The sequence below is a fragment of the Peromyscus leucopus genome, chromosome 19 (assembly GCF_004664715.2).
Source record: "Peromyscus leucopus breed LL Stock chromosome 19, UCI_PerLeu_2.1, whole genome shotgun sequence".
NCBI classification, from domain to species: domain Eukaryota; kingdom Metazoa; phylum Chordata; class Mammalia; order Rodentia; family Cricetidae; genus Peromyscus; species Peromyscus leucopus.
In genome coordinates this window covers 64547088-64574111 of record NC_051079.1, presented here as the reverse complement: position 1 = coordinate 64574111, position 27024 = coordinate 64547088, and the positions used below count along the sequence as shown (strand labels likewise).

The window sequence follows — 27024 nt, the reverse complement described above, 5'->3', positions numbered from 1 at the left end:
AAGAATTCATCACATCTTATCCCTCACAATTATGAGTAATTAAGCGCTCAGCTATGAAACTGCTAAATTATTCTTGTCAGTGGGTACAGAAATAACTTCCTGTGGGAGATGCAGAATTCAGACATTTATGATTAAATATTTTATTAAGTAAAAACCAATGCCGGACTATTACAGAGGTTTACTGTTAGTTACTACAGATTGCTCACAGTCCCTGCAGGACAGAGCATGTACGGCCCCTCTGATGGACTTAAAGAACCACAGTGATAGCAATGACTCACCTAGCCCCGCCTCCTAACCTCACTGCTTCTGCACCACGGAACTGAAATTCTTTATGCAACAGACCTCAAAATTGCTTTCCACTTATATAGCTAAACTAAAAACTCACTTGATTTAGCTTGGTTAATATTTTATTATATATTAACTGGGGATGAGAATTACCATCTTGATTGATGTGTGTACTTAATTTGGAGTGTCTTCCCTGGAAGGGCTGAACCTGTGGGTTCCTCTACATCTCTCTAAGCCCGAGCTAGCTCTGGAGTGGCTGGAAAGGCTGCTCTTGTTCTCTGCTGAGCATGAGCCTCTCTGGATCTTGGAATGGTTGAAGCACATTTAAGTAAATGTTTTCTAGGCACGGGTTTAAAGGTCTTTTGTGGTGAAATATTTTTCAGAAAGTATGAAAATAGAGCCAGGCACAGTAGCATATGCCTGTATTCTCAGAATCCCCTCTGTGGAGGCAGAGGCAGAAAGATCTCAAGTTCAAGGCCAGCCTGTCCAGGAAAATGGTAAGTGTAGTAAAAGCAGCTACTTCTCTACCTCGAGTGCTCCTGCTGAGGGCAACAATGGGTGGCTTTCTATTTCTGTTACTAGAAGTAACATGTTGGCGGGAAAGGAACACTTTTTAACTTAAGCCTACTGTGGCATAAGAAATGAGGGGGAAAGACAAGAAGGCGTGAGAGCAAAGCCTCTGCCTGTAAAATTCAGACTAGCAAAGAAAAGAAGTGAAAAAATCCCAGCTGGAGAAGAGAGCCACACAGAAAACTCAAGGCGGCATAGTAAGAGACAAGGTGCCCAGAAGCAGATGGGTACAGGTACTACAACTCAACGCTGCAGAGCATCTTAGAGGGGTCTCCTCACACACCAAGTCCACTTTCTCTTGTTCCACAGAGATCCAGAGCCAGGGTCAGAACCTGCAACTCTCTTAGATACACGACACCATCTTTTCGTAACTTCACTGAGGACAGGATCCGTCTGTCAGCATTTCCACTGAAGATGGGCTACAGCTTGAGTCTCTGTCTGACATCTCTAAACATCCAACGAGCCAATCTCCCTCACCCTAGCCCCTCAAAACCCCCCTGCCTGCTTTTCCCACCAGTGACTCAAGCCGGGACCCCAGGTTTACCTGGATTTCCCACTATCTCCGTCTTCAGAACTACTAACTTCTTTTAACCCTCTTCTTTCCCCTGAACTGGACACAACAGCCTCCCAGCAGATCTCCTGCATCTGCTCTTCCTAGTATTCCAGTCTACTGCACAGGCCAACAGTGGGAGTCTGAGCATGTTCCCTCCTCCTTAAAACCTTTCCTAAGTCCTCACTGCAGGCGATAAGGAATGCAGCTCGCATAGCGGCCAGGTCTTCCCCCACCCCACCCAGTGCATCTCCAGCCACCTTCCTAACCGTTCAGACACCATCTGCTCTCACTTCCTAGGGAAACTCGCAAATTCTGTCCTGCTTCGCAGACTCAATGTGCCCCCCCCCCCCAAATGGTATCATACTGTCCACAGGGATTTCTCCTGCCATCTGACAGTTCTGGGCTTAGGTGTTAGGCATAAAAGAGAACATTTCCATCTCCTTGGAGTAAATGGGCCCCTCTTGACTTGCCACAGTAGTTCTATCCATCTGTGTTTGGTTTGTCTTCCTTACTGGAATATATCTCCAAAACGCCCTTTAGTGGTACTCCTCACTGTCGTACCTCTCACAAAGTGGTTCTGAACAAAACTCCAAATAAATGAAAATACATTTTATTTTTATAGGCTGGAAGATATATCATCATTTAGATGCAAATCCATATATTTAATAAAGCATCAGTGAATGCCCGGGAGCTCCTAAAATTTATATGGAAGTACAAAGGATGAAGCATAGCCAAGGTAATCGTATGGTAGTCATGGTACCGTAGAGAGGGAGAGTCTAGAAACAAGCAACACACATGGTCATTTGGTTTATGTCAAGTCATTCGGTAGGGGAAAGAGCAGGTCTCTCTCTATAATAATGTTTTCTGAACAAGTGAATATGTATTAAGAAACTACTCCTTCACCAGGCATTGAAATGCACACCCATAACCCAGCTCTTGGGAGGCTAAGCAGGAGATGACAAATTCAATGCCAGGCTGGGCTAGGCAGGAAGAGCCTGTCTCAGGCCTCACTCAATCATGCATTCTTACCTCATATGAAAGACTCAAAAAGATCCCGTACTTACTTGTTAACAGCAAAACACCAGCTTACAGAAGAAAACATAGTATCTCCATGTCCTCAGGGTATAAAGATTTATTAAGCAGAACAAAAGAAAATAGTGACAAACTGGGCCCCATCAAAATTAAGAACTTTGTGCTCTCATAATAATAGGAGAGTGAAAAGGCCAATCCAGTCTGGGCTGAAATCTCTGCAGTACCCTGTGGAAACTAACACTGGTATATATAACACATAAAAGCCAATTACATGCCGGGCGGTGGTGCATGCCTCTGACCCCAGCACTGGAGAGGCAGAGGCCGGTGGATCTGTGAGTTTGAGGCCTGTCTGGTCTACAGATGTCTCCAGGATAGACAGAGCTGTTACAACAGAGAAACCCTGTCTTGAAAAAAAAAAAAAAAAAAAAAAAAAAAAGAGGCCATCTAATGTACAATAACAAATGGAAAGCTTTCCAACATTACTCAAAGAGAAATTAAGAAGCCACTGTGTGTACCACATGGAAGAGCCACAGCTCCACAGCTAGTCAACAGACTGGTGAGGATGTGGAGGAAGTGGAGGGAGCTAGTGAGAATGTATGACTTGTGCTAGTACCGGGAAAACCGGCAATGTTGATGGAACTAAACCATCACCTACTCCGTCCAATATCTGACAACTTCACTCCTAAATACACACCCAAGAGAACAAACGGAATGTCCCCAGAGACGTGCAGAAGAATGGTCAAGGCAGCAAAACTGGAAACAAACAAGAGCCCAGGAGCTGTGGATGAAGAGGCATGGAAAGCTCATTCAATATGCCACGCTACACAATGCAAGAATGGGCAAGGCCAAGAGGAGGCCCCGCTGCCTGTCACGTGGACAAATCTCAGAACAACAAAGTGACCCATGCATGGTTTCACTCAGCGAAGCTCATGAACTGGCTTTCGTGACAGAAACTAGAGCAGGGGCCACCTGGGGGAGAGCAGCACCACCAGCAGTGTCGGGGTGCAGTGCTCTCTATTGTGAACACAGCTAGGTTACACAGGTGTCTAATCTTCTGGGGTACATTTCTACAGTCCTCATGTCCAAAGCTTTAACTTCTTATTGTTTGGACTTGGAGGAGTAGGCTCTCTCTTTCCACTATGTGGGTCCAGAGATGGTCCTCAGGTCAATGGGCAGCAAGCACCTTTATTCACTCAGCCATCTCGCTGATCCTTTTTGGACTTTTACTAGGACTGCATAGCAGATATCGATTTCAAAAATAGAAGACTCTCACAACAAATTTCTAATTTGACCTTGGTACCACACTACTATGAAATTACTCCTGCCCAGGGTTCTGCATAGATTCAAGCCTTACGTGCAAACAGCATTCACAGAGGTCATGACTGTTCATCTACCCTGTCTCTTACTGTTGTCTTATTCTGATTCATAATTCAATATACTGGAACACCTCAACCTCAATTTGTTGCTATAAAGGAGACAAGCTCCTAAGCAAGCACTCCTCTATTCAACAGCAACTGTAAGAATTTCTTCCCCATCTTGTTGGGAAGAAGGGTTCAGTGGGAGAGGGAGGCACATGAGAAAGTGGAATGGGAGGTTAAAATGACTAAATTTCTTATATAAACCCATGGAAGTATAAAAATTAAAATTACTTACATGTATGAATGTTTTGCCTGTGTGCCTGTGAGGGAACCTATGCATTTGGATCTTCCTCTGGAAGGGTGGCTGGTGCTCGTAATGGCTTAGCCAGCTCTCCAGTCCACCCCTAGATGTTTAATTAAAAGAAGAAAAGAGCCCTCCCCAATCTAAAAACTCTGCACAACTCCAACCCTGGGAGAGTGCTCAGATGGGGAGAGGTCATCAGCAGAGCTGCCTTTCAGACAGTGTCCCTTACGTGCTTGAATGTGGAGTAGTGATGCCCTGCATCTCTGTGTACTGTGATGTTCTAGCATACACCAGTATGTGCACAGTATTTCTAGGAAAGAAAGCTAACTGGAGAAGAAGTATTATAAAAGATAAAAAATTAATACTTTCCACCAGTTAGGGATAACTACAGAGAACTACACAGATAAAGAAATGCATGACGCCGGGCGTTGGTGGCGCACGCCTTTAATCCCAGCACTTGGGAGGCAGAGCCAGGCGGATCTCTGTGAGTTTGAGGCCAGCCTGGGCTACCAAGTGAGCACCAGGAAAGGCGCAAAGCTACACAGAGAAACCCTGTCTTGAAAAACCAAAAAAAAAAAAAAAAAGAAAGAAATGCATGAGAACCAGAGAGCCACATTCATGGTCCTAATACTGCAATGATTACCAAGGGATTGGGCAGGGGTTGGCATTTGTAGGAGATATCAAATGTATGGATAATTTCTACTTCTTAAAATAGCTGATAGGTACAGGAACATTATTCCTGTAGTGTATATTCAGCAATGAGGAAAGAAGTTACCACAGGTTCTTAGGATTTGAATGTTTTAGACAAAACAAATCCAGATCATGCCTATTTTTTTAACAGCTGATTTACATCCTTTCCCCAAATCAATTCTTTAAAATCATTTGCAATTTACTCAGGCAGGTAAGACAGATGTATGCATGTGCCATGCATTTTAGAGAGGCCAGTTCATTAAAAATATAATAGGGATGAAGCAGTGCAATATGAAATTTGATGCATCTGTCTTGATGCATAATGCCTGTGAAGGCAGTTATGCAATGGGCTTTATCATCCAACGTTTATTCTCATTATCAACGTGAATAGTAATTTAATTGGTGGTTCATTTGAGATGCCTATATTTGCCACATATAATCCAAACAGCTGCAGTCACTGGTTGGAAGGCACAGTCTCTGTGGGAACATCAATATGCAAACAAGGCCAAGACCTAGAAGCTTTGTTAACTCTCCATCCAGCTGTTAAGTGCGTTTGTGAAATTAGAGTTGACCTATAAGTACACTGTAATGCTTTAAAATGTGGTGTTTGAAAAAATCAATATGGTTAGGAAAGTGTACTAATTAGACAGCATCCGAGCAATTACAGAGCCAGTATTATGTCAACATACATTTTTATTACCCTGAGTCTAGTATTCATTTAAAAGAGACCTCCCAACTTCCTATTAAATATGTCCTTCCCAAATTACCAGCTAAAATCAATCAATAGTTTCTTCTTGAAATCTGTGGCTAGAGGAATGCATAAGAGGTAACAGGAGTAAGGAACAAAGCAGGGTTTCTATTTCAAAGAAACCCCAACTCTGATATGGCTGGAGGTCTTCTAAAAGGAGGGCAGACAATTCCACAAGAAACTAAAGCAGGACAATTAAAGGATTGTGAAGCATAAGATATTTTAATACCATATACTGTGAAATAGATCCTCAAGCCATTCAGCAATTACTAGATGAATTTTAAATAAAGGCTTGAGCATCACAGTGCCTACGAGAGCTGCACACAATGGTGGTTTGCAAGGATTAACCCATTAACCAAGGATTCAGTGACCATGTACAGAGAGAAAAAACTGCCCTCAAACTGCAATTTCTGCCCATTCAGATTTGACATGAAGATGGCTATTTTCCAAAACAGAGAGCAAACAATGTAGCCAGATGTGGAAACCTGCTACTGTGTTTAATTAAAGTTTCTTACAGGGCCTACACATCAATAGATGAATTCTACATCAAGTACATGTTGGGGTGATTCTTGTATGTCCTTACACTGTTAGGAAAAAGAAAAAAAGTGTTCTTGGGGCTAAAATACTAGACAAATACCAGGCCACTGTTTGTTTTCCCTTCTTTTGTTTGTTTGGGTATTTTTGGTTGTTGTTTTGAGATAGAGTGTCTTGTTTTTTCAGGCTAACCTTGAACTCTATGTAGCTGAGGATGACTGAACTTCTGACCCTTCTGCCTCCATCTCTGAGTGCTAGGATTACAAAAGCATGCCACACCACTCCCAATGTATGTGGTGTTGGGGACTGAACTAAGGACTTTGTGCATGGCGGGCAAGCACTCTCCATTCCTGGTCCTCTGTCAAAACATTGACACTTTTGAAAATTAATTCAGCATCTCCTTCTGTTATATTTTAAACTATCTACTTGCCATAAATACAAAGGCAAATTACACTGTTTAGTTGTCTGACAAGAAATAAAAAGCATAATGAGAAAATGAAAACTTTAAGGAAAAATAAACCACAATCTCGCTCCAGATCAGATCTGTAGGTAAATTCTGTCCAACTTATTTTGGAAAGTAAGAGAACAAGTCCATGGTTTTCCTTCTGGGAGAAGCTGCAGGAGCTGGTGTAGGTTACACACACACACACACACACACACACACACACACACACACACACACTGAATTCACAGCATTGGAGTGCTGTGTGTCTGTGAACACTGCTGGAGAATCGCTACCTGGCTGTCTCACAAGTCGAATATCTCCACCCACTCTCCACTAAAGTTTGAGCAGAGCGCTCCTCTACTTGCAGAGGCTGGAATCTGACATTCTCCTGGATTTACTCTTCTTCAGCCCCTCACCCAACCTACTGATTTAGCAAGTTACCTGGACACTACCTGAATCTTCATCTTGACACTGTTCCAGGGCAGTCCTTCACTAGCGCTCACTGTTAGTTGCTTTGAAAATGTGGCCAAAGACTCTACTCTTCATAGCCTGGCTCCTCAGTGATGGGAATCATCCTCACTGTTTTCAGGTGATAGCTGGAGGCTACTTTCTCTCAGTGACCAGCATTTCTCAGTGGAAATGCCAACAGTAATAAAATAATAATAATAATAACCACACAAAAATCCTACTTCCTTTCCAGTTGGAATTTTATTATGAATTCCTGTTCTAGAACACAGATTCTATAAATAAGAGGGAAAAATGATCATCCCATATTAACATCCAGATGACTAGAAAAACAAAAACAAAATGAGATGATGCAGGTAAAGGTGCTTTCATCAAGCCCAATGACTTAAACTTGATCCTCAGGACACACACGGTGAAAGCAAAGAGCCAACTTCTGTTTTTTTTTTTTTTGAGACAGGGTTTCTCTGTGTAGCTTTGTGCCTTTCCTGGGACTCACTTGGTAGCCCAGGCTGGCCTCGAACTCACAGAGATCCGCCTGGCTCTGCCTCCCGAGTGCTGGGATTAAAGGCGTGCGCCACCACTGCCCGGCAAAGAGCCAACTTCTGAAAGCTATCCTCTGACCTCGATGCAGTGACAGATGTGAGTGAGCATGTATGCATGTACACACACGCACGCGCACGCACACGCACGCACACGCACACACACAGAAATAAATGTAATTTAAAAAATTAAAAACAAAGCTGGGCATAGTGGCACAAGCCTTTAGTACCAGCACTTGGGAGACAGAAGCAGGTGATCTCTGTGAGTTCAAGGCCAGTCTATAAGGTGCAAAGCTACACAAAAAAACCCTGTTTCAAAAAAAAAAAAAAAAAAAAAAAAGGAAGTTCTAGGACAGCCAGAGCTACATAAAGCAACCCTGTCATAAACAAACAAACAAACGAATGAATAAAAACAAAACAAAACCCAAGATAGTATTATTAATGTTGACACTGAAGTGACTTTGAAGATGTTTGTCCTCATTTGCAATCTAGGTAATCAGAAGTTAAAATATAAAATCTCATGTGTTAAAATCTAAAGAAGAAACGAAGGGAGAACATCCGGGCAGATGACAAATAGCTGGCTTACCGAAATGCTTGATTCAGAAGCTGGTAATGGAAATGTTCTGGTGCCAGGCCCACGACCACAGCATTGGGAGCGTCTGTTTGTACTCCTGGCAATGGAAGAATGTAAGAGTTTAAAGCTGTCACACTGCATAAGAAAATCTCCAATTATGTGCATATTTTGCTACCACCATAATTTGAAGTACATTTTGGAAGTCTAAGAGGAGAGAGAAAGAAAAAGAGAGGGGGTGGGTAGGGAGAGGAGGGAGAAGAGAGGGACATTAATATTTTTCTATATTCTTCATATATGGTTTTATAGCTATTGAGTACCTAGAATATCTGAATGAAAATTGCAACTCGATATTCACTAGCGATTCTTGATTTCAAACTGTTTTACTGATTACAACCAGGAGAACATCTATGAGTTTAATCAGAGCAACAGTGACTGATGAGGGAATGGAATTCTAAGAGGGAAGGGAAATTATAGACAAATATATGGAAAGCACTATCGTGTTGATATAATAATTTCCGAATCTACTTTTAGTTTCATGAATATTAAAGCATGCTTAAGGCTTTAGTATCTAATAACAGGACTTCAGATATGACAAACCCATTTACCTTCATAATAATAATTTATGTACCTTCATACACATAATTTTGCATCTGCTAATTCACATTTGCCAATCATTGTGTTCAGATACACATTTTCAAATTTCTTCCTTACTAATTGCCATGAGTATTACATAACTTGTTAAAGTTTGTTAAGGGAACAAACTAAAATAATTACTTATAGTGAGAACTGGGTATTTTTACTGAAGCAGAGATAATGTTGACAAAGATATTTTCACTTTCTTAAAATATTCACATGCATTGGTTATTTTCATGTACATAAACATGTTCCCAGAGGTAGAGTCCATCACTGAATGGCAGGTTTCTTTCAGCCCTCACTGAGGATTCTGCTTTTACGTTCTAGCTTACTGCTGCCACATCAGAATCTTAATTTTTTTAAAAATAGGTAGAATTTTAAAATTGTTTTTACTAGTCAGAATGGAAAAATCAGACTCAAATCTTGTTCGCTATCCTTCAGCTTATTCAGAAACAATGTTGTTGATTACAGAAACTTGTCTTGGTTTTCAGTTGCTCAGCTTCCGCATCACGTTGGTAACCAGAGAACTTGTTGGCTCATGTGGCATCACAGGGCAGACGAGAGAATACCCGAATAGTGGGTTTCCTTGCAGCTAAGGAGGGTGGCCCGAGACTAAAGCTCTGCTAGTCAGTCTGAAACACAGGGAAGCAGGAAGTTACTCCTCCCAAGTGGCTACCAACCTTATCAGGTTCCAGCTGCAGTGCCTGTTGGGGCTGAGGGTCTAGCCAGAGATCACTCACAGGGACATGAGTGGCACCTGATTAGTTCTGTGGGCGCTGCTGCACACTGCTTCAGGCTTCACAGCCCGAACACTAACTCTTCAGCTTCCTTGACAGTTCTGTGGGCTATCACATGGCCTTGTAAAATCTTACATTTTAAGTGTGTGTGTGTGTGTGTGTGTGTGTGTGTGTGTGTGTGTTCACACAAGCGTGAGCATGCACACATGCCAGCCATGGTGCAAGTGTGAAGGTCACAGGACAACTTGGAGTTGCTTCTCCCGTTCCACATTGTGGGTCCCCTTGGATCAAACCCAGAGATTTTCAGGCTTGTGGCAAGTGCCTTTATCCAATGAGCCACTGCTGTCCCATGACCTTTCTCATTATCATGAAAATATTCATAAACACATGAGAGCAGAAAGCCTAGTATTATAAGCCTAGATAATCTGTCATCCAGCATTTTCAACCAATCAGCCTTTGTATTTTTGGAAAGTCTTTCTAGAGCAAATCCCAGGTTATTATGTCATTTCACCCTTTCATGTTTCAGTACTTGTTTTTAATCAATAAATAATGGAAATATTAAAAACCTTAATATAAATATACCAAAAAGTTAATAGCTCCCAACATCATCCAAATCTCGAATTTCCCCCCAAATCTCGAACTGTTTCTTAATATAGGGAGTGTCAAACTGGTAACCCCAAGGCCCATGTTGCCTTTGACTGTTATCTTTTTTTAAAATTTTTTTGACTGTTGTTTTTTATTTTTCACTTTATAAGTTCACTTCCAGCCCTTCTCAGTGTAATTAGACACTAACCCTGGAGAAGGCCAAACATTCTGCATTGAGCTGATTGTCTGCAGTAGTGTTTGAGTCGTTCCTTTCTCCCTACCTTTCCTGTACACAGGACATTAGATTGAGAGCCTGTAGAGGTTCATATCCACCGTTACTTCATAGGTGATACTATGAAAGATTCTGGTTATTCCACTTGCGGCGACACTGAAATTGATGAGCGAGTCGAGGAGCTGTTACCCCTCCACTGTGAAGGCCACATCACCCTTGCAGCTAATGCTTTAAGATCTATTGACAGTCTTGCCTGTTTCTTGAGGGCTTATCAAGTGCTGATGTTTAATTTTATCATTTCTATCTGTGATTCTTCTACAAAGAACTTAATTTTTATCAACTATTTGGTTATCTTAAAATACAGCTGAATTAAAGAAGTACGGTAAGTGCTTGTCCCTTAATTCTTTTCAGAGTTAAGGAGCTACAGCCCTCCCAATCTCCAGTCATGGCCTATAAATAGTGGACTGAGCATCACTGGACTTGTCTGTATGGTGTGTTGTAAAAACCACATCATTCATTTCGATATTCAAATCATCCCTTCTAGTGTTCTTTGGACATGCCCTCATCATGAGGTCTTCGGTAGTTTCTTTACTAACATACTGTACCAAGCAAGACTCACTAACTGCCTGTCTAGGCAGGAGCCAGCCACTTCTCCAGGAGGACAGACAGCAGAGAAATGGCAGAGAGACAGAGTCTGAGCACTCATTGTCACTGCGAAGGCACACTCACTGGAAGACCTACACAACCTGCAAAGTTCTCAGGGATGGTAATACATTTATTTTTCAGTTGTGACAATTCTGAGTGAGACATGGGTATATTTCCTATTAGTACATACAGGTTTGGAGGTCCTAATCTGTAAAGCTATCACATGGCATTATAATTAAAATAGTCACATCTATTTTGTATATTGTATCATTTCAACAAAGTTTCATTTATAACAACAAAACAATGTAGCAAAGCTTCATACAACTATGACATTTTTCTATAGTTACTTTTTCCAAAGTGAAAAGAATCTTCTCTTTATTGAAAAATATTTCACATTCATTGTGAAATACTTGTACTATCTACAATGGCATCTATTTTTAAGAAAGCCTTGATTTATCTCATTTAACCAAGATAAGAGAGCATATCCTGGATTAAGAGTTGTAATACTCAAAATATTTTTTTTTAAACCATTGGAATGCTCTAAGTAGCATTAAAAATCAAACAACTCAGGCAGGTGCTGGTGGCGCACTCCTTTAATCCCAGCACTCGGGAGGCAGAGCCAGGTGGATCTCTGTGAGTTTGAGGCCAAGTGAGTTCCAGGAAAGGCACAAAGCTACACAGAGAAACCCTGTCTCAAAAAACCAAAAAGGATTTGAGAAACATCAACTCAGATTCAAACTCTATCAACACAGGCAGTGACCTGGAAAAGTCCAATTCAGAAGGACAGAGGCAGCTTTCATGCCCTCATCTACAGAAGCTCCTAATGTGGTAGAGCTGGCCCACCAAGTGTTAGGAGGGGAAGTCACTGTACTGCTATGGACAAGGTTGTTACAGTTTTGTCTGTCTGTTTTGTGGACCATTCAGTAATAAAAGGGACATCTAGGAGATGCCTCTTCCCCATGATTTCAGGTAGGAAGAACTCATTTGTACTTCTTCCGAGTCTCTCACCTGTGAAATCAGGCAGTGCACGGTCATCAACCAACAACATGGGCCTGACTTGTTTCTGCTCTACCAAGTTTCGGGCCGCCGTCAGAGAAGTGAAGATTTCGTCTTCGGAGATGTCAAACTCCAATTTTTTCAACCTTTCCAGTAAGTCTTGCTTGCTCTCTTTGGTTGTGTTGGTCACAAACCTAACCACCACAGGAGCAGCACGTAACCTGGAAAGGTAAAACTCACAAGTGAAGAGGCAGCTTTCCCCTCCTAGTCCAGAAAGCCTGCTAGCTGGTCAAGTGTCAGGGCGTGAGGGTCAGTAACTGTGCTGTTATGGACAGTTTTTGGATTTTTTTTTTTTTGGTCTTTTTAAATCTCCCAATGCTTACAAATTATCTACACCCCATGGGCAGTGCTTCACCTCCAAAAGCTGGAATGTTAAACTTTGAAAGCTACATCTACTTTTGTGGGGCCTTCTGGACTTTAGCTACCCTTTCTGGTGGAGTTCAGTAAAGAAATGGAACCCTACTGTCCTCACAGGTCTGAGAGGTGAGCTATCTTAAAGACCATCCACTAGTGTAACATGACAAAACTAAGGCTTATAGAGCAAGTAACTCCCCAGTTTTATTCAGCCAGGTAGCAGTGGGGCCATGACGGTGTTTTCAGTGTTCTGGCATAGTGTTTTATTTCCCTTACTAAAAGAACCAAGAATGCCACAGTTACTAGAGACTTGGAAAAGTAATTTGGAAGCAAGTAACATTAAAAAAAAAAAAAAAAAAAAAAAAACAAGTCCCAAAGATAATCCAGTACATCTCACAAAGTGAGATGTTGGTCGAGATGGTCACACCCCAGTGAGTCACTTGTTTATCAACAGAAACTACTTGGACAGCTCAGAGATGCTCAAAACTGGTTTTCTTGTCAGACTCAGGAACTGTAGAAGAATGGAAAGTCTCAGGCTGCCCTGGGCCATACAGTGAATTCAAGGCCAGCCTGGGCTACACAGCAAGGCCCTGTCTTCTCTTGAACTGTTTACATGCAGGAATAATCTGATTCCACAATCTGCTTTTGAATAATTGGCATGGTTTCAGAGAAAGAATTTGTGAATCTATCCTTAAAAATATTCTTTTCTTGGTTCAACAGTGTTCTAACATAAAACCTAAAAGTGATTACAATTTAGCTATAATTTAGAATTTATATTAATAGACTGTTGTTTTTTATGTCTTCCCCAGAAGGCTACAAGGCATAAAAGTACTAGACACAATTTAAAGCAAGCAAATAAATAAAATAGAAGAGTTTTAAGAATTCACCCAAAGAACATTAAATAAATTTATTTGATTAATTCACTGTAATCATGATTACCTCTATAATATTTGTGTGGTCGATTTTCAGCAAAACACATTAAATGTGGTGGTTTATCTCACAAAAGAAACCACGTTGACATGGCTCTTATCCTAAAAATTTGGGTGTTACTGTGCAATAACCACATCAGTTTCAATGAGTTGTTTAAAAACAAACAAACCAACTTTTTGTACAGCTAGTCCTTCAGCTTCCCTTGTCTATTTGTTTCTATAGAAACCACAGTGGTATTGCCAGTGCAGAGATTTCCCTGGTAGGAAAATCTTCCAGTGACTCTGACAGAACCATGGACAGCCTCCTGCCTGGCAGAGTGGCAGGCTCAGGGGTCACACAGCATCACAGAGGTGTCTCTGTGATGTCAGCAGAGATAAAAAGGGTTTTCTCGCATCTAGAGCAGAAGGCTCCTCTTCAAAGCAGTGAGACCTAGTAGTGATGTGTGGTTTTGCTGAACTTGTGGACAAAAATTTAAAGACAGGTGGGGAAATAAGTCCTCTTTTTCAACCCAGAACTCTTGTTTAGTGTGGGTTTATGTATGTATGTATGTATATATATATATATATGGAGGAATATGATACAACAATCAAAAGTAAGAGAGGTATGAACAATAGCTTTTATCTTGAACATGAGGTCTGGAGTTGAACGTCCATGACTTATTGTGAATGAATGCCGGTTGTTTCAATGAAGCACCAGCACATCCCACAGTCTGCAGTGCCTCAATGTGACTGACAGCTTGTGGGAAGACTGTCTGAGCTCACTCGTGCTAAGAGGAGTGGCCCGGCATCCATTCTAAAATAGATTCCAAAGTAAATTGCTTCTAGAAATTAATGGTAATAATCTTAGATAGGGAATGCTGAAGTTGCCATCAGTATTTCCATAGTTCAAGTGTAGATCAAAGAAAATCAAAAGAACCATGGGCTGGGAGGGCAACTGGAGTAGACATCAGCTCGCTTCAACCAGAAGGCAATCTGGAAGAGAGATCTCGAGCTTTGGCGTTGGAGAAGCCACAGTGACTCTGATGAGTAGTAAAGGAAGCACAAAGAAATCTCTTAATAAAAAACAGAGAGTTGAAGTGATTCTGCCTAATTTTACTAGTTTTTATAAAGCCCTTTATACAGCTGGTAGAAAGTCAGCATGAATTTTTAGCTCAGCTTCTCTAGTGTTTTCTATGTAGAAAATAAAAATTAAATTTAGCTGTTAAAAATAAATAGAGCTGGGGATATATCTCAGTTGGAAGAGTGCCTGCCTAGAATGCACAAAACCCTGGGTTCTATTCCCCAGGACTGCATAAACTGGGGGTGGTGGCCCACACCTACAATTCTAGCCCGAGAGATTAAAGAAGGAGGGTTAGAGGTGCAAGGTCACGTTGCGCTAGATCTGAGTTGGAGGCAAGCCTGAGATACTTAGAAGAGCGAGAAAGCAAGCCTAGGAAGTCTCTTCACAGAAGCTCACTGATCACTGACACCCATCCTGGCCCTAGAAGGCCTGACTCAGACAGAGACTATGTCAAGGATGGAAGTCTAGCTGTGGTTTTAAACACTGCACTGCCCATCAATCCTCCAAATACAGTTAACACCATGACTCCAACTGAAGATGACAACTGCACCTAACAAGTCTCAGGGACACTGGCTTCTCATGTTCGATCCTCTCCATGGAGAGAAAGTCCCAGGGACACTGGCTTCTCATGTTTGATCCTCTCCATGGAGAGAAAGTCCCAGGGACACTGGCTTCTCATGTTTGATCCTCTCCATGGAGAGTAAGTCCCAGGGACACTGGCTTCTCATGTTTGATCCTCTCCATGGAGAGTAAGTCCCAGGGACACTGGCTTCTCATGTTCGATCCTCTATATGGAGAGTAAGTCCCAGGGATACTGGCTTCTCATGTTCGATCCTCTATATGGAGAGTAAGTCCCAGGGACACTGGCTTCTCATGTTTGATCTTCTACATGGAGAGTAAGTCCCAGGGATACTGGCTTCTCATGTTCGATCCTCTATATGGAGAGTAAGTCCCAGGGCAAAGACAAAGCTTGTGTCTGCTGCTGCCCTCATAGCCAGCAGTGGTGACACTTGTCATCAGAGTTTTGGATTAACAGCACACAGTGAATACTCTAAGGCTGGAAAATGACAAACACCAAATTTTATATTGTTGGTTTTGAAAATCTCTACATTTTTTTATGACGCCTGAAAGCAAACATCCATATTCAGTTCACATTGTGTATATATGTGAAATGTGCACACGTGTGTGGTGTGCATGTGTGTACATACATATGGCCAGAGGACCACCTCAGGCGTTACTCCTTTGGTGCTATCTACCTCTCCTGAGACACGTCTCCCGTTAGCCTGAGGCTTATGGATCTGGCTAGGCTGGCCTGCCAATGAGCCTCTACCACATCTGGCTTCATGTGTGTGCTGGGGACTGAACTCAGGTCCTCAAGCTTGCAGGGCACGCACTTCTTTACTGACCCACCCCTCTAGCCCCTTAGTTCTCTCTCTTTTTTTTTTGGTTTTTCAAGACAGGGTTTCTCTGTGTAGCTTTGCGTCTTTCCTGGAACTCATTCTGTAGCCCAGGCTGGCCTCGAACTCACAGAGATCCGCCTGGCTCTGCCTCCCAAGTGCTGGAATTAAAGGCGTGTGCCACCAACGCCCGGCCCTCAGTTCTCTTTATCATGCCTTTACCATGCTTGTTTGCTTGTTTCTAGACTTGTACTTGTTAGTACTGTAATTGGTGAATCAGAAATATAAGACAGTCTTTAATCTTTGGAAGTATCAAATTTAGTTGATGGAAATATTTCTAAAAATTCCAAGTTTTTCAAGCAAGCATTATTTTCAACAGTTTCAAATTCAATGTTAGATGTTAGATCTTAGGTGATCAGGAGGTTGAACATGCCCGTGTGCCTGTATGTATGTGTGTGTATATATATATATATATATATATATATATATATATATATATATATATATATATATATACACACATACATATACATATTTCAGCTGGATCCCAGGAGTCATGTGATTTTTTTCCAGTGCTACTGATTCTATCTTTTTAGAATTAAATTATTATTTTAGTTTCTTGAGTCTTCATCCCCAATTTACATTATCGATTTAAAAAACCAGAGTGGGGGAGGGAGGAGAGAGAGAAAAAGGCTAGAGCAAAAGGCCAAACCTAATAAAGGCAGGGAGAACAATGTTCGGAGGATATTACAATGCATACATCTTCTAGCGAAACCCAAGGCAGCTCCCCCACGTATGGTAGGCTGGTGAAACGCCATCTCAAGGCCATCCATTTAGCTAATGATCCGCCCTGGTAAAGCGGCACTTAAAAACGTATTTGTCATCTGAACCTGGAGGATAGCTTGCCTTTTAAGAGCTTCCTGCGCGCCTGGCACAGCTGCATCTTCAATGTGAAGTGTGCCACTGAGATCTACCAAAACAGCTTTCAACGCACGGCGCGCTGCCATCCTTCATTCCCTAGGAGAGAGCAAATGAAATTAAAAATACAGTTTAACAAACAATGGACAATTAAAAACTGGTAAGCAATCAAAAATACCATTCACATCCAGGAAGATATTGCTTAGTGTTAAGCTGCTCCTCTTTTGGAAAAAAAAAATAGCATTAAAAAAAAATCAAAACCCCAACATTTAATGCATGAAACTTTTAATAATGCTTAGGTTTTTATATATTTTCTTTTTAATCTTGAGTTAGAACTTGGGAAGGAAATGCTAAAATGAGATGCTACTACCTACTTTCAGGTTTCTTAGAATAACTCTGGTGAGTAATTCGTTTAAGTATGAGAATAATGAATATATAAACAGGAACACTACATTAACAAGGTCTTTTCATTCTTGGTTATGGACAATTAAAACATTCTAGTTGCCACTGCTATGTTCTGAACTGGTGTGTGGCCGGGTAGCTGCCAGTATTTGTGGGTTACTAAGGGTGGAAAAATTAAGTTATATAGTAACAATAAATAAGCTTTATAAATATACACACATATATCCATACATACCTAAGTGTATTTAAGATAGGGTCTCATACAGTCTGGGCTGAACTCCCTGTGCAGCTGAGGATGACCTTGACCCTCCAGCCTCCACCTCCCAGCCATGCACCACCATACCAGCAGGTTCTTACAGTGTTGGGGATTGAGTCCTGGCTTTGTGCATGCAAGGATAGCATGGTCTCAGCTAGGCTGCAGTTCTAGCTCCATGTAGCAATTTTTAAAGATCGCTTCTTCACTTTCTTTTTTTTTGTTTTGTTTTTTGTTTTTTTGGCTTCTTCACTTTCTAATGTGCAACTTTACTTTGCACATTTCTCCCTCAAATACTTGTTAAATACTTAGTTTATTTGACAGGGTCTTGTTACAGCCCAGGCTAACCTTGAATTTACAATCCTCCTGCCTCCTAAGAGCTGGAGTTACAGGCCTGTGCTATCATACCCAACCCATTAATCTCTATTGTGAGTTATAGCATCTAATGATAAATACAGTTTATAGATCATTGCAGGGGTGGGCTTAAAATATAGAGGCTCAAGAGAAGGAATGATATTTGATTTGAGACTAAGGGTTTGTTTTGAGACAAGGTCTCACTATGTAGCCATACTTGACCTGGAACTATTCTATAGACCAGGTTTGCCTCCAGTTTGTAACAATACTCCTGCTTCTGTCTCGCAGTGCCAGCATTATAGACATTTGTCACCATGCCTGGTGATTTATTAAATTTTTTAAATTAGCTAATCCATTTATTAGTCACTTATTTTTTTCTATTTGTTTGTTTCTTGTCTTTACAAGGTGTCTTAATTAGGGTTACTATTGCTGTGATGAAACACCATGACCAAATAACCTTGGGGGAGGAATGGGTTATTCAGCTTACACTTCCACATCATTGTTCATCACTGAAGGAAGTCAGGACAGGAACTCAAACAGGACAGGAACCTGGAGGCAGGAGCTGATGCAGAGCCATGGAGAGGGCTGCTTACTGGCTTGCTTCCATGGCTTTGCTCAGCCTGCTTTCTTATAGAACCCAGAACCACCAAGCCCAAGAGTAGCACCATCCACAATGGGCTGTGCCCTCCCCCGTCAATCACTAATTAATAAAATGCTTTATAACTGGATCTTATGGAGGCATTTTCCCAATTGAGGTTCCCTCCTTTCAGATGACTCTAGCTTGTGTCAAGCTGACATAAAACTAGCCAGGACACAAAGAATACTGTCAGCTATACAAAAGGGTATTAAGAACAATAAAATCATCCCTTTTACCTATCATTCAGCTTCAGAAGATAGGGATATACAGTCAAAGCCTCTTATTTCCTTCTTTCCCAAGTCCTCTTCTTATACAATTAATGTTTTATATTAATAATATTGTGTACACTTGGCAATTTGCCACACCATTCCCTATCATGTTAGATATGTCTAGGTTACTATGGGTAGCTTTGGACATTCATTTTTACTACTGTATTCTACTATATAAACGCAATATAATTACGTTCTCCTAATCATGAACAATTGTAGTTTTCCTCCTTTAACAAGTTTGTGTCTCCTTGTGGATACCAGTGTGCATTCCTCTGCGGTCTTGCGGGGTCTGAAGGTGCACACTCATCCTCCCTTTACAGAATACTGTTAAGTTGCAATCATGGTGTCATTTTATACACTTAGCACAAAACTCCTCCACAGAAGAATTTGTTCATTTTAAGAAAAAGGCTGGGTATGGTGGTGCAGGCCAATAATGCTGGCTCCAGAGTTCATGAGCGTCCTCAGTTACACAGTTGAGTTTGAGGCCAGCCTGGTGACGTGACACCCTAACCCACCCCAAGGAAAGAAAAAAAACGAATTCTGCTTGTCTTTGCCAAATATCTACTGGGAAAGAAGAGTGCAGAGACCGAAAAATAAAAATAAATAATTTTTTTTTAAGAACAGCCAGCGGTCAGGGCTGGAGAGACAGTTCAGTGGTTAAGACCACTTACTGCTCTTGTACAGGCCCAGGTTTAGTTCCCCGAAGCCACACAGCAGTTCAGAACTGCCTGTTCCAAGTAACCCAGTTCCAAGGAAATATGACTTTCTCTTCTGCCTACCTTGGGCTCCTGCCTGCACACAGATACATTTAGTGGTGTACACACACACACACACACACACACACACACACACACACACACACACACGTAAAAAAGCTGCAGTCAACCAAGGCTCAAGTGCAAAATTCTCCCTTTTATGAGTCTTTATGACATTCTATCCTGGTCTTTATTGTGACCTCAAAATGAAGATATGGTTGTGCATCCCTGTGATCTTAGCGTTTGAGAGGTTGCAGCAGGACCACAGCAAGAGACCAGTCTGGGCTGTAGAGCAAGTTCATGATCTACATGAGCAAATTAGCAAGGCCATGTCTCATCACTAAAAGGTAACTGAAGGTTACATTACTAAAGCACAGAAGACTAGAAAAATACCACCAGGAAGAACTGTACTTAAACAGCTATCCAATTAGAGTCAGGGAATAATCATACAAACTACTGATGGTTTTAATTCCTCCAGAAGCACCCAAAGGTATAATGTTATTTTAAAAGTCTACATCTTTTTTTTTCTTTTTTATCATTTCCATAGAACATACCTTGTTCTTTTGGAACTTCACATATGTGAGAGGAAGGGAAAACAGAACTTAGATGCTCCAGACAAACTTCAAAATACACCCACTTCTTCAGCTAGTCCTGTTAAGCCTTGGTCACATATGCCTGGTTCTTTCTTCTGAACCTTTAAAATTCCTGTTAACTAAACTACACACTAGTATTTGATGAAAGAAACTTGGTATCCGTGGGCATGGTCCCAAGAGCCCCTAGAGATACCAAAACCCTCAAATCCCTTTTCGTGGTACAGTACCTGCTCACAGCCATCCCCTCCTACTAAACAACTGGAATAGTCTTTCAATACAGGACTTAAACAATGTAAATAAACGCTGTGTAGAGTTGTTATATGGACTCCTTTAGGGAATGATGACAAGAACTTCATACTGTTTAGCATAAATACAATTTTATTTCTCCTTTAGAATATTTCTTGCCCTCCCTCCCTCTCTCCTTCCTTTATGGTTTTCCTAGAACAAAAACAGCCTAAGCTGGCCTTGTACCCATGAATCTGCCTCCTGAGTGATGGAATTGCAGGTGCCTACCATTGCTTCTGGCTTTTTTGAAGTAGTTCTGATCGGCAGTTGATTGAATGTGCAGATACAGACCCTGCAGATAGGGAGGGCTAACTGCAATGATAAATATGAGTATCAACCTGAAAAGAAATATAAGGGCTTCAAAGAAGTCTACAGTTTTGCTCTAATCTGGGACCAACACTGTCCATTACCCATAGTTTGTTTGTTTGTGTCCGTCGTCGTCCCCCCCCCCCCCCAGACAGGGTTTCTTTGTGTGTATTCCTGGCTGTCCTGGATCTCGCTCTGCAGACCAGGCTGGCCTTGAACTCACAGAGATCCACCTGCCTCTGCCTCCCGAGTGCTGGGATTAAAGGCGTGTGCCACCACCGCCTGGCCCGTTATCCTTAGTTTGAACAAATTCTATAGAATCCCTCTTTAAAAGTTATAAACAGCTAGACTACCAGGGTAGGATAAAAAAACAAAAGAACAAAACAAAATAAAACAAAAACCCCATAAACGACTGATGGGAACTGTTCAGGGCAAAGAAGAAAACACATTTATTTTTATACCAAGCAGAACTGATCCAATACTGCAAAGTGCAGCTGCCCTAAAAAAAAAAAAATCATCGGGCCAGTTCAATCTTCACCTGAAAGCTGCTCTTCCATCTGTAAACCATGAGTGGCTGTACCAGGAGTCCAGATGCTAAATCCAGTCAGTCCTACCACCTTCGGTGTTCAGTCTAACCGCTTTTTCTTAAAACGATCTTAGTTTTAAGATCACCTCTTAACTATGTTAGGAAAATCCCAAACCTCCTCTCCGATGTCTCTCAGTCCAGTCCAAATCATTACCTGGAACGCAGGGGCGGCAGCTGAGGATAAGAACAGAGGGTGCACATGCCTGGGTAGGAACCCTGCCTATATGAACTCGGGACATTTTAGCTGCTTAGCCTGTTTCTTCATTGCTGAGAGTATTAAACGCATGGACAGTGCTCCACGCTTGAAAAGGTGGGGTTCTGTAATCTGAGGTTGAGAAGGGAAGAGTACATAAAGATGCCATAATAGCTACAAAAAAAAAAAAAAATCACCAAGATAAATACAAGAGTTGGGGATTTGATAAAACTATCAAAGCATTTGTATTTGTGGAATATAATTAAAATAAAAACTTGGGTAAATATGATAAAACATGAAATTTCAAATAAATTATTCTCATTGAGTTTTTCCAGTAATGCCACTTGGACACTCAGGTTTAAAATGCCTCCCTTTTCTTACAGTTCCCGACCTTTTGGGAAACCATTATGTGCATTAATAAATGATACTATTATTCATCCAGCCATCCTCCTATTAGGTCTTCTGTAGGATCCCCATACCCTCAGGAAGTCCAAACAGCGAACGGCGGTGTCCTTCGCCTCTTCAACCGATGTGACTTTACTCCCACACCCACATTCAGTTTGCTCAGCGCTAAGACTTCTGCTTCCCTCATGGGTGGCTGTCTAAAACTGCCGCGTCCCTTACCATTCTCCTTCCCTCTGGCCACCTCCTTCAGCGCTTAGTCTCAGGTAACCTCAACTTCTCTCGGGGCGTCTGTGCGTCCCCAGTATAAAGTCTACCAACCTTGCGCCACCCTGCTTACATCTCCCATTAAACTGCAGAGCTCTGAAAATGGAAGGGCGGTCCGTTGCCTTTTCCTACAGAGGACGCTCAAAACAGACTCTTAAATCAACTGAACTCGTGCATTTATCTCTGAGCTGGGAAGACAGACGTAAGAGCAAGAAAGGACCTCTTTGCAAACTCAACTGCGATGGCTTCCACCTCTCGGGGGTAAGGAGCCTCGGCCCCTGGATTCTGCCCTAACGCGAATTCCAGGGTCTGGGAAGCCTGGCGTCCGCACTCTACCGGGCAGGACAGCAGAAATGACGACCACATAGGAAACACCCGCCTTGGCAACACAGCCCGGCGAACGCCAGGGCAAACCCTGGGAGACCGGTCTTGCGCATGCGCAAGCCGCAGAGGGGCGGCCACCGGCGGGACGCGGGCGGGGAGGCCCGGCCCGAGCGGCGCCAGTTCTCTCAGGGTGTCTGTCGCTGGCGTTTCCCCAACCCGCTCACAGGGGATGCAGCCTCCGGCAGGGGCGCGACCGCCACTCCCAAACCCTCCGCCTCCTGGTTGCGCGCGCCTCCTCACCCTCGCTGCCCCGCCGTCCTCTGGAAAGGCCAGCGCGTCACCGTGCACAACGCCTGGCCCGGATGGAGTCCCGACGCGCCGGAAGTCCCGCCCTGCGGCCCAGCGCAGCGCCCGGGGTTTCTGGTGCGCCTCCAGAGGGGAAGAGGCCGGCCGCAGCTGGCGAGCGAGCTGCCTATGAGCCTGGGTGCGCGGGGGAGCATTCAGTCACGTCCGCAGTTCCTCGGTATAGAACCTCATACTGCAGCACCGTTGCCCAAACATAGCCTCCTCCGCCTATTCGCTTCCTTATTTCTTGTCCTTTCCAGAGGCTTCAGAGGTCTTCATAATCCTTCAGCATCCCATGCCCCACGTCTCCTATTTTGGTACTTCAGTAGTGTTAGCGTTTACTTGTGTCCCAGTAACTTCAGGCCTCTGCATCTTTCCATCACGCCATCCAAAACTGTGCCTTCGGCTTTCCTTGTCTGCTTCTCCTTCCATGAGAGCTCCCCTGGGCCTTACCTGTTTTTAGGGGAGCAAGATCTCGGTCCACTTGCCTCGGCCTGCTTCACCACCCCTTTGTGCACACTGCTTGTCTCCTTTGGAGCCAAAGGAATTGAATGCAGGCATAGGCATCCTTATGTGTCCACTATGTGTGAGGGTTAATTTTGTCAACTAGGTTTGAAATCGCCTAATGACATACCTTTGGCCTGTCTATGAAGGTGTTTGCAGAGCTTATCCCAGGGAAGGACCCAACCTTAATGTAGGTCGCATCATCCTATGCACCGAGGTCCCAGGCTAATTACAAAGGGTTTGGAGAGAAGCCAGCTGCATGCCAGCATTTGTCTCTGCTTCCTGTGGATGAATGTGACCAGCAGCCTCATGCTTTTGTTGCCATGCATTTCCTCACTATGATAGACCATATCCTTAAACCAAAACAAACCCATCTTGAGTTGTTTTGGGTCAGGTACTCTGTCACAGTAGTGAGAAAAGTAATTAATACACCATGAAAATGAATTAACTTTTCAGGAGCAGTGTGAGGTGACGGTTTACTCATACAGAACCTCTTGTTGAGATTGCTGCTCTGATGCTGACCCAGAACCCGTATGCCGTAGAGCGCCATCTAGCACTTTCTCTACGCAGTCTTGCAGTCAACAGTGTCACTGAGACAGATGAGGGAGACCCACCTCTGCTTAGGAAATGGGGTGGAGAAATCTGTTAAGATCACTTTGTGTAGTAAGCAGGCCTTACTGTAAGCACTCACTTTGTAACAAGCGAAGACCCTGGGCAACAGGCAGCTGTGAGCAGAAAGCCTGAAACAGCCGTCCTGACTTGCCCCATGCCAGCACCAGTCATCCCAAACACCCCACAGACCCAGTGGTGGTGGGAATGAGGATCCGCTTCCCCCATGTATTTGCATACCCAGTTGATGAACTGTTTGGAGGGGGTTAGGATGTGTGTCCTTGTTGGAGGACATTTGTCATTGGTGGGCAGGTTTTGAGGTTTCCCAGGTCTGCCAGGCCCAGGTTCTCTCTGCCTGTAGCCTGTGGATTAGGATGTAAAGCGCTTAGCTACTGCACCAGCACCATGATTATAACAGGCCGACCCTTTGAAACTGTAAGTACACCCCCAATTAAATGCTTTCTTTTGTAAGAGTTGCCTTGGTCATGGTGTCTCACAGCAATAGAACAGTGGCTAAGACAAAAGTCTTGAGATGACAACTGTGATGGCTATTATTGGTTATTACCTTGACGACATCTGGAATCCACTACAACTCAAGCTGAGGATACTTGAGCAATTTTTTTTCTTTTCAGTTTTTTGAGACAGGGTTTCTCTGTGTAGCACTGGCTGTTCTGGAACTCTTGATGTAGCCCATACTGGAGGAACTTTTTTCTTAATTAAATCATTTGAAATGGGAAGACCCACCTTTAATCCTGATCTTTTGAGGTAGGAAGATCCACTTTTAACCTGGGCCACATTTCTGCTGGCAGCCTATATAGACACAGAAGGAAGGTAGTTCTTTTTGCCTGCCCGCTCTTGCTGGCAAGTCCATTCCTACACTGGCATTAGAGCCTGCTTTGGAAATCTGGCATGTACTAAAGACAAGCCAAGACATCCAGCCTTGTGGAGTGAACCACTACTGGATTCTCGGACTGTCCATTGATAGGTGGCCATTGTTGAACTAGCTGGACCACAGCCGTCAGCCAGTAGGGTGTAAGCCACTCTAGAGAACCTTGAGGAATACAACACCCCCGTCATGCCTGAATACCCTACCTTCTGAAGGTGCAACCCGAGGCAGGCCTAGATGAGTTTGTACCAGGCATTTTGTTAACAAGCCTGGTGCAACAGTTGTGAGTGTGACTGACCTCAACCACAAGCCCCAGTGGCTGTAAGCTGGTAGTAAGGGGCAGAGCTGTGACTGGTCCCAACATCCCTTCTCAGCTCTGGGAGGAAGCGTCTAGGTTCACTGCATCAACAGGGAGACTCCTGTGCCGCCTCTCCTAGTACTGCAACGTGAGGTGTCATGAAAGGCTTCTCTTGAACAACCTTCCTTCCAACCTTCCATCCTTCCTTCCCTACCTCCTTCCCTCACTCTTTCCTTCCTTCCCTCCCTCCTTCCTTCTTTCCTTCCTTCCCTCCCTCCCTCCCTCCTTCCTTCCTGTAGGGTGAGGTGGTAATGCCAACAAAGAAGCAGGAGAGTAATAGTGGCATTTATGCAGCTCCGCAGGTGGCGCGGTGGAGTTACATAGGGGCAGCCAGCTGAGGCTAAACAGCCAGAGTGGCCAGAGCGAGAAAAAAGGGAAGGGCAGCACCAAAGAGCAAAATGGCAGAATGCCAAGACAGACCAAAAATAACAGAAGCCTGTAAGGAGCCAGAGAAGATAAACTGTAGGTTTGATCACTGGGATAGTTCATGAGAACAGCCGAGTCTTTAGAGCTAAGAAATTCCAAATGCCTAGGCCTAGACAAAAGCTGGAACACTGGTTACTGCCAAGGGCTGAGACATAGGACTGCCTGGATGCTATGATGCCGAACACAGTCAGCAACTTTTGAATCTTGACTTGGTAGGCCGACCCCAGAGTTGTAACATTAAGGGGACTAAGGGCGCTGAGGCCCTCACCCAGTCTGCAGCCCTCTCATGCTCCTCCCACAGGCCTGCCGGCTCCAATCACTGCTGCCTAACACCTACAGAAACAACCACTGTCAAAGATCAGCTCCTTGTAGAGCTTTACCTGTCAGAGCATCATAGGTCTGCTCCTTTCTAGTCTGGGACTGCAGTTCGTAAGCAAAGCCTGAGAACTACACTGTACTTGAGTAAAATTGTGTTGTAGATTTAGTGTCTAGAGTAGTATCAAGACCCTTGAAAACAGAGCAAGGCACAGACATTGGCCAGACACAAGGACTATAATTACTAAAACATTTGGAGTCTACGAAGATCACATACTGTTAATCCTGAGAATGGACAAGGGGGAGGATGTGGGAGGGAATTGGGAATGTCAGACTATTGTCGACTAGAAAAAGACACTGCAGTTTCTGAATCTCATCCAGGGAAATCAGGGCCCCTGGCCAACATCAAAACTAGATTATGAGTATGGTCCCAGAAGCACATGTTCTGGAGCCAGTGCTTCACACTCTCAGAACTGCTTTGCTACAGAGTACGCTAGTCTTGCTGGGCTCCGAGTAGAGTGAACCTGAACAATATTCCAAACTAAATCAACAGAAAGGTGTGTTATGTCTTACATGAACAGTGGGGTTAGGACCAAAGTCTCTGAAAATTTTGTATGACTCAGTACATAGAAACAGGAAATGCCCTGAATTGATCGCTTTTTAAAGATCTGAATAGAGGCTCAAACTTGAACTTAATCATCTTCAATGTTTTAAAAAAATAAAACTTGGGGCTGGAGAGATGGCTCAGAGGTTAAGAGCACTGACTGTTCTTCCAGAGGTCCTGAGTTCAATCCCAGCACCCACATGGTGGCTTACAACCATTTGTAATGAGATCTGGCATCCTCTTCTGGCCTGCAGGTATACATGCAGACAGAATACTGTATACATAATAAATAAATCTTTAAATAAATAAATAAAACTTGGTGTGAGTCACCAAGACTGGCCTATTGACTCTTAAGCTAGAGGAACATTCTAGTACCAAATATGCTAGTTCCTCATAGAAGCCAAGCATTCAAAGGCATTTTTGTGGTCCAGCTGTCAATCCTTACGTCCAAATGAAAAATCAGCCCTCTCCAATTAAGACATGACCAGAAGGTCTTCAGCACCTGCTTCAGTTTTAGAAGTCACTTAAGCCATAAAAGTTGAGGATCCTCTTCATTTATGTCAGCAATTCAGTTAATTCACTGAAGAAGTAAATGAATTATGAATATTAATTTTATTATATCTCTATTCAGCAATTTTGCAATAAAGAACAAAACAGACATCAACAAATTAATAGTGCTAGGTTTATACTAAAGCACAAACCAAATGC

The 27024-nt window shown here is 43.0% G+C and overlaps 1 protein-coding gene across 2 annotated transcripts in view; it reads right to left on the bottom strand.

Annotated features, from left to right (window-relative positions):
• Hdhd2 (haloacid dehalogenase like hydrolase domain containing 2) overlaps positions 1-22673 on the bottom strand; it is a 29626-nt gene extending 6953 nt beyond the window's left edge. Inside the window, exons 1-4 of one of the 2 annotated variants that reach the window (XM_028871958.2) lie at positions 22570-22673; positions 16632-16742; positions 11938-12146; positions 8110-8194 (exon numbers count right to left, since the gene is read on the bottom strand). In XM_028871958.2, the coding sequence (XP_028727791.1) occupies positions 8110-8194; positions 11938-12146; positions 16632-16732 (395 nt within the window). In that variant the 5' untranslated portion in view covers positions 16733-16742; positions 22570-22673. Of the gene's footprint in view, positions 1-8109; positions 8195-11937; positions 12147-16631; positions 16743-20419; positions 20611-22569 lie in introns of those variants that run through there. The other variant, XM_037197208.1, reaches the window with a different exon arrangement.
• Between the last annotated feature and the right edge of the window lie 4351 nt (positions 22674-27024).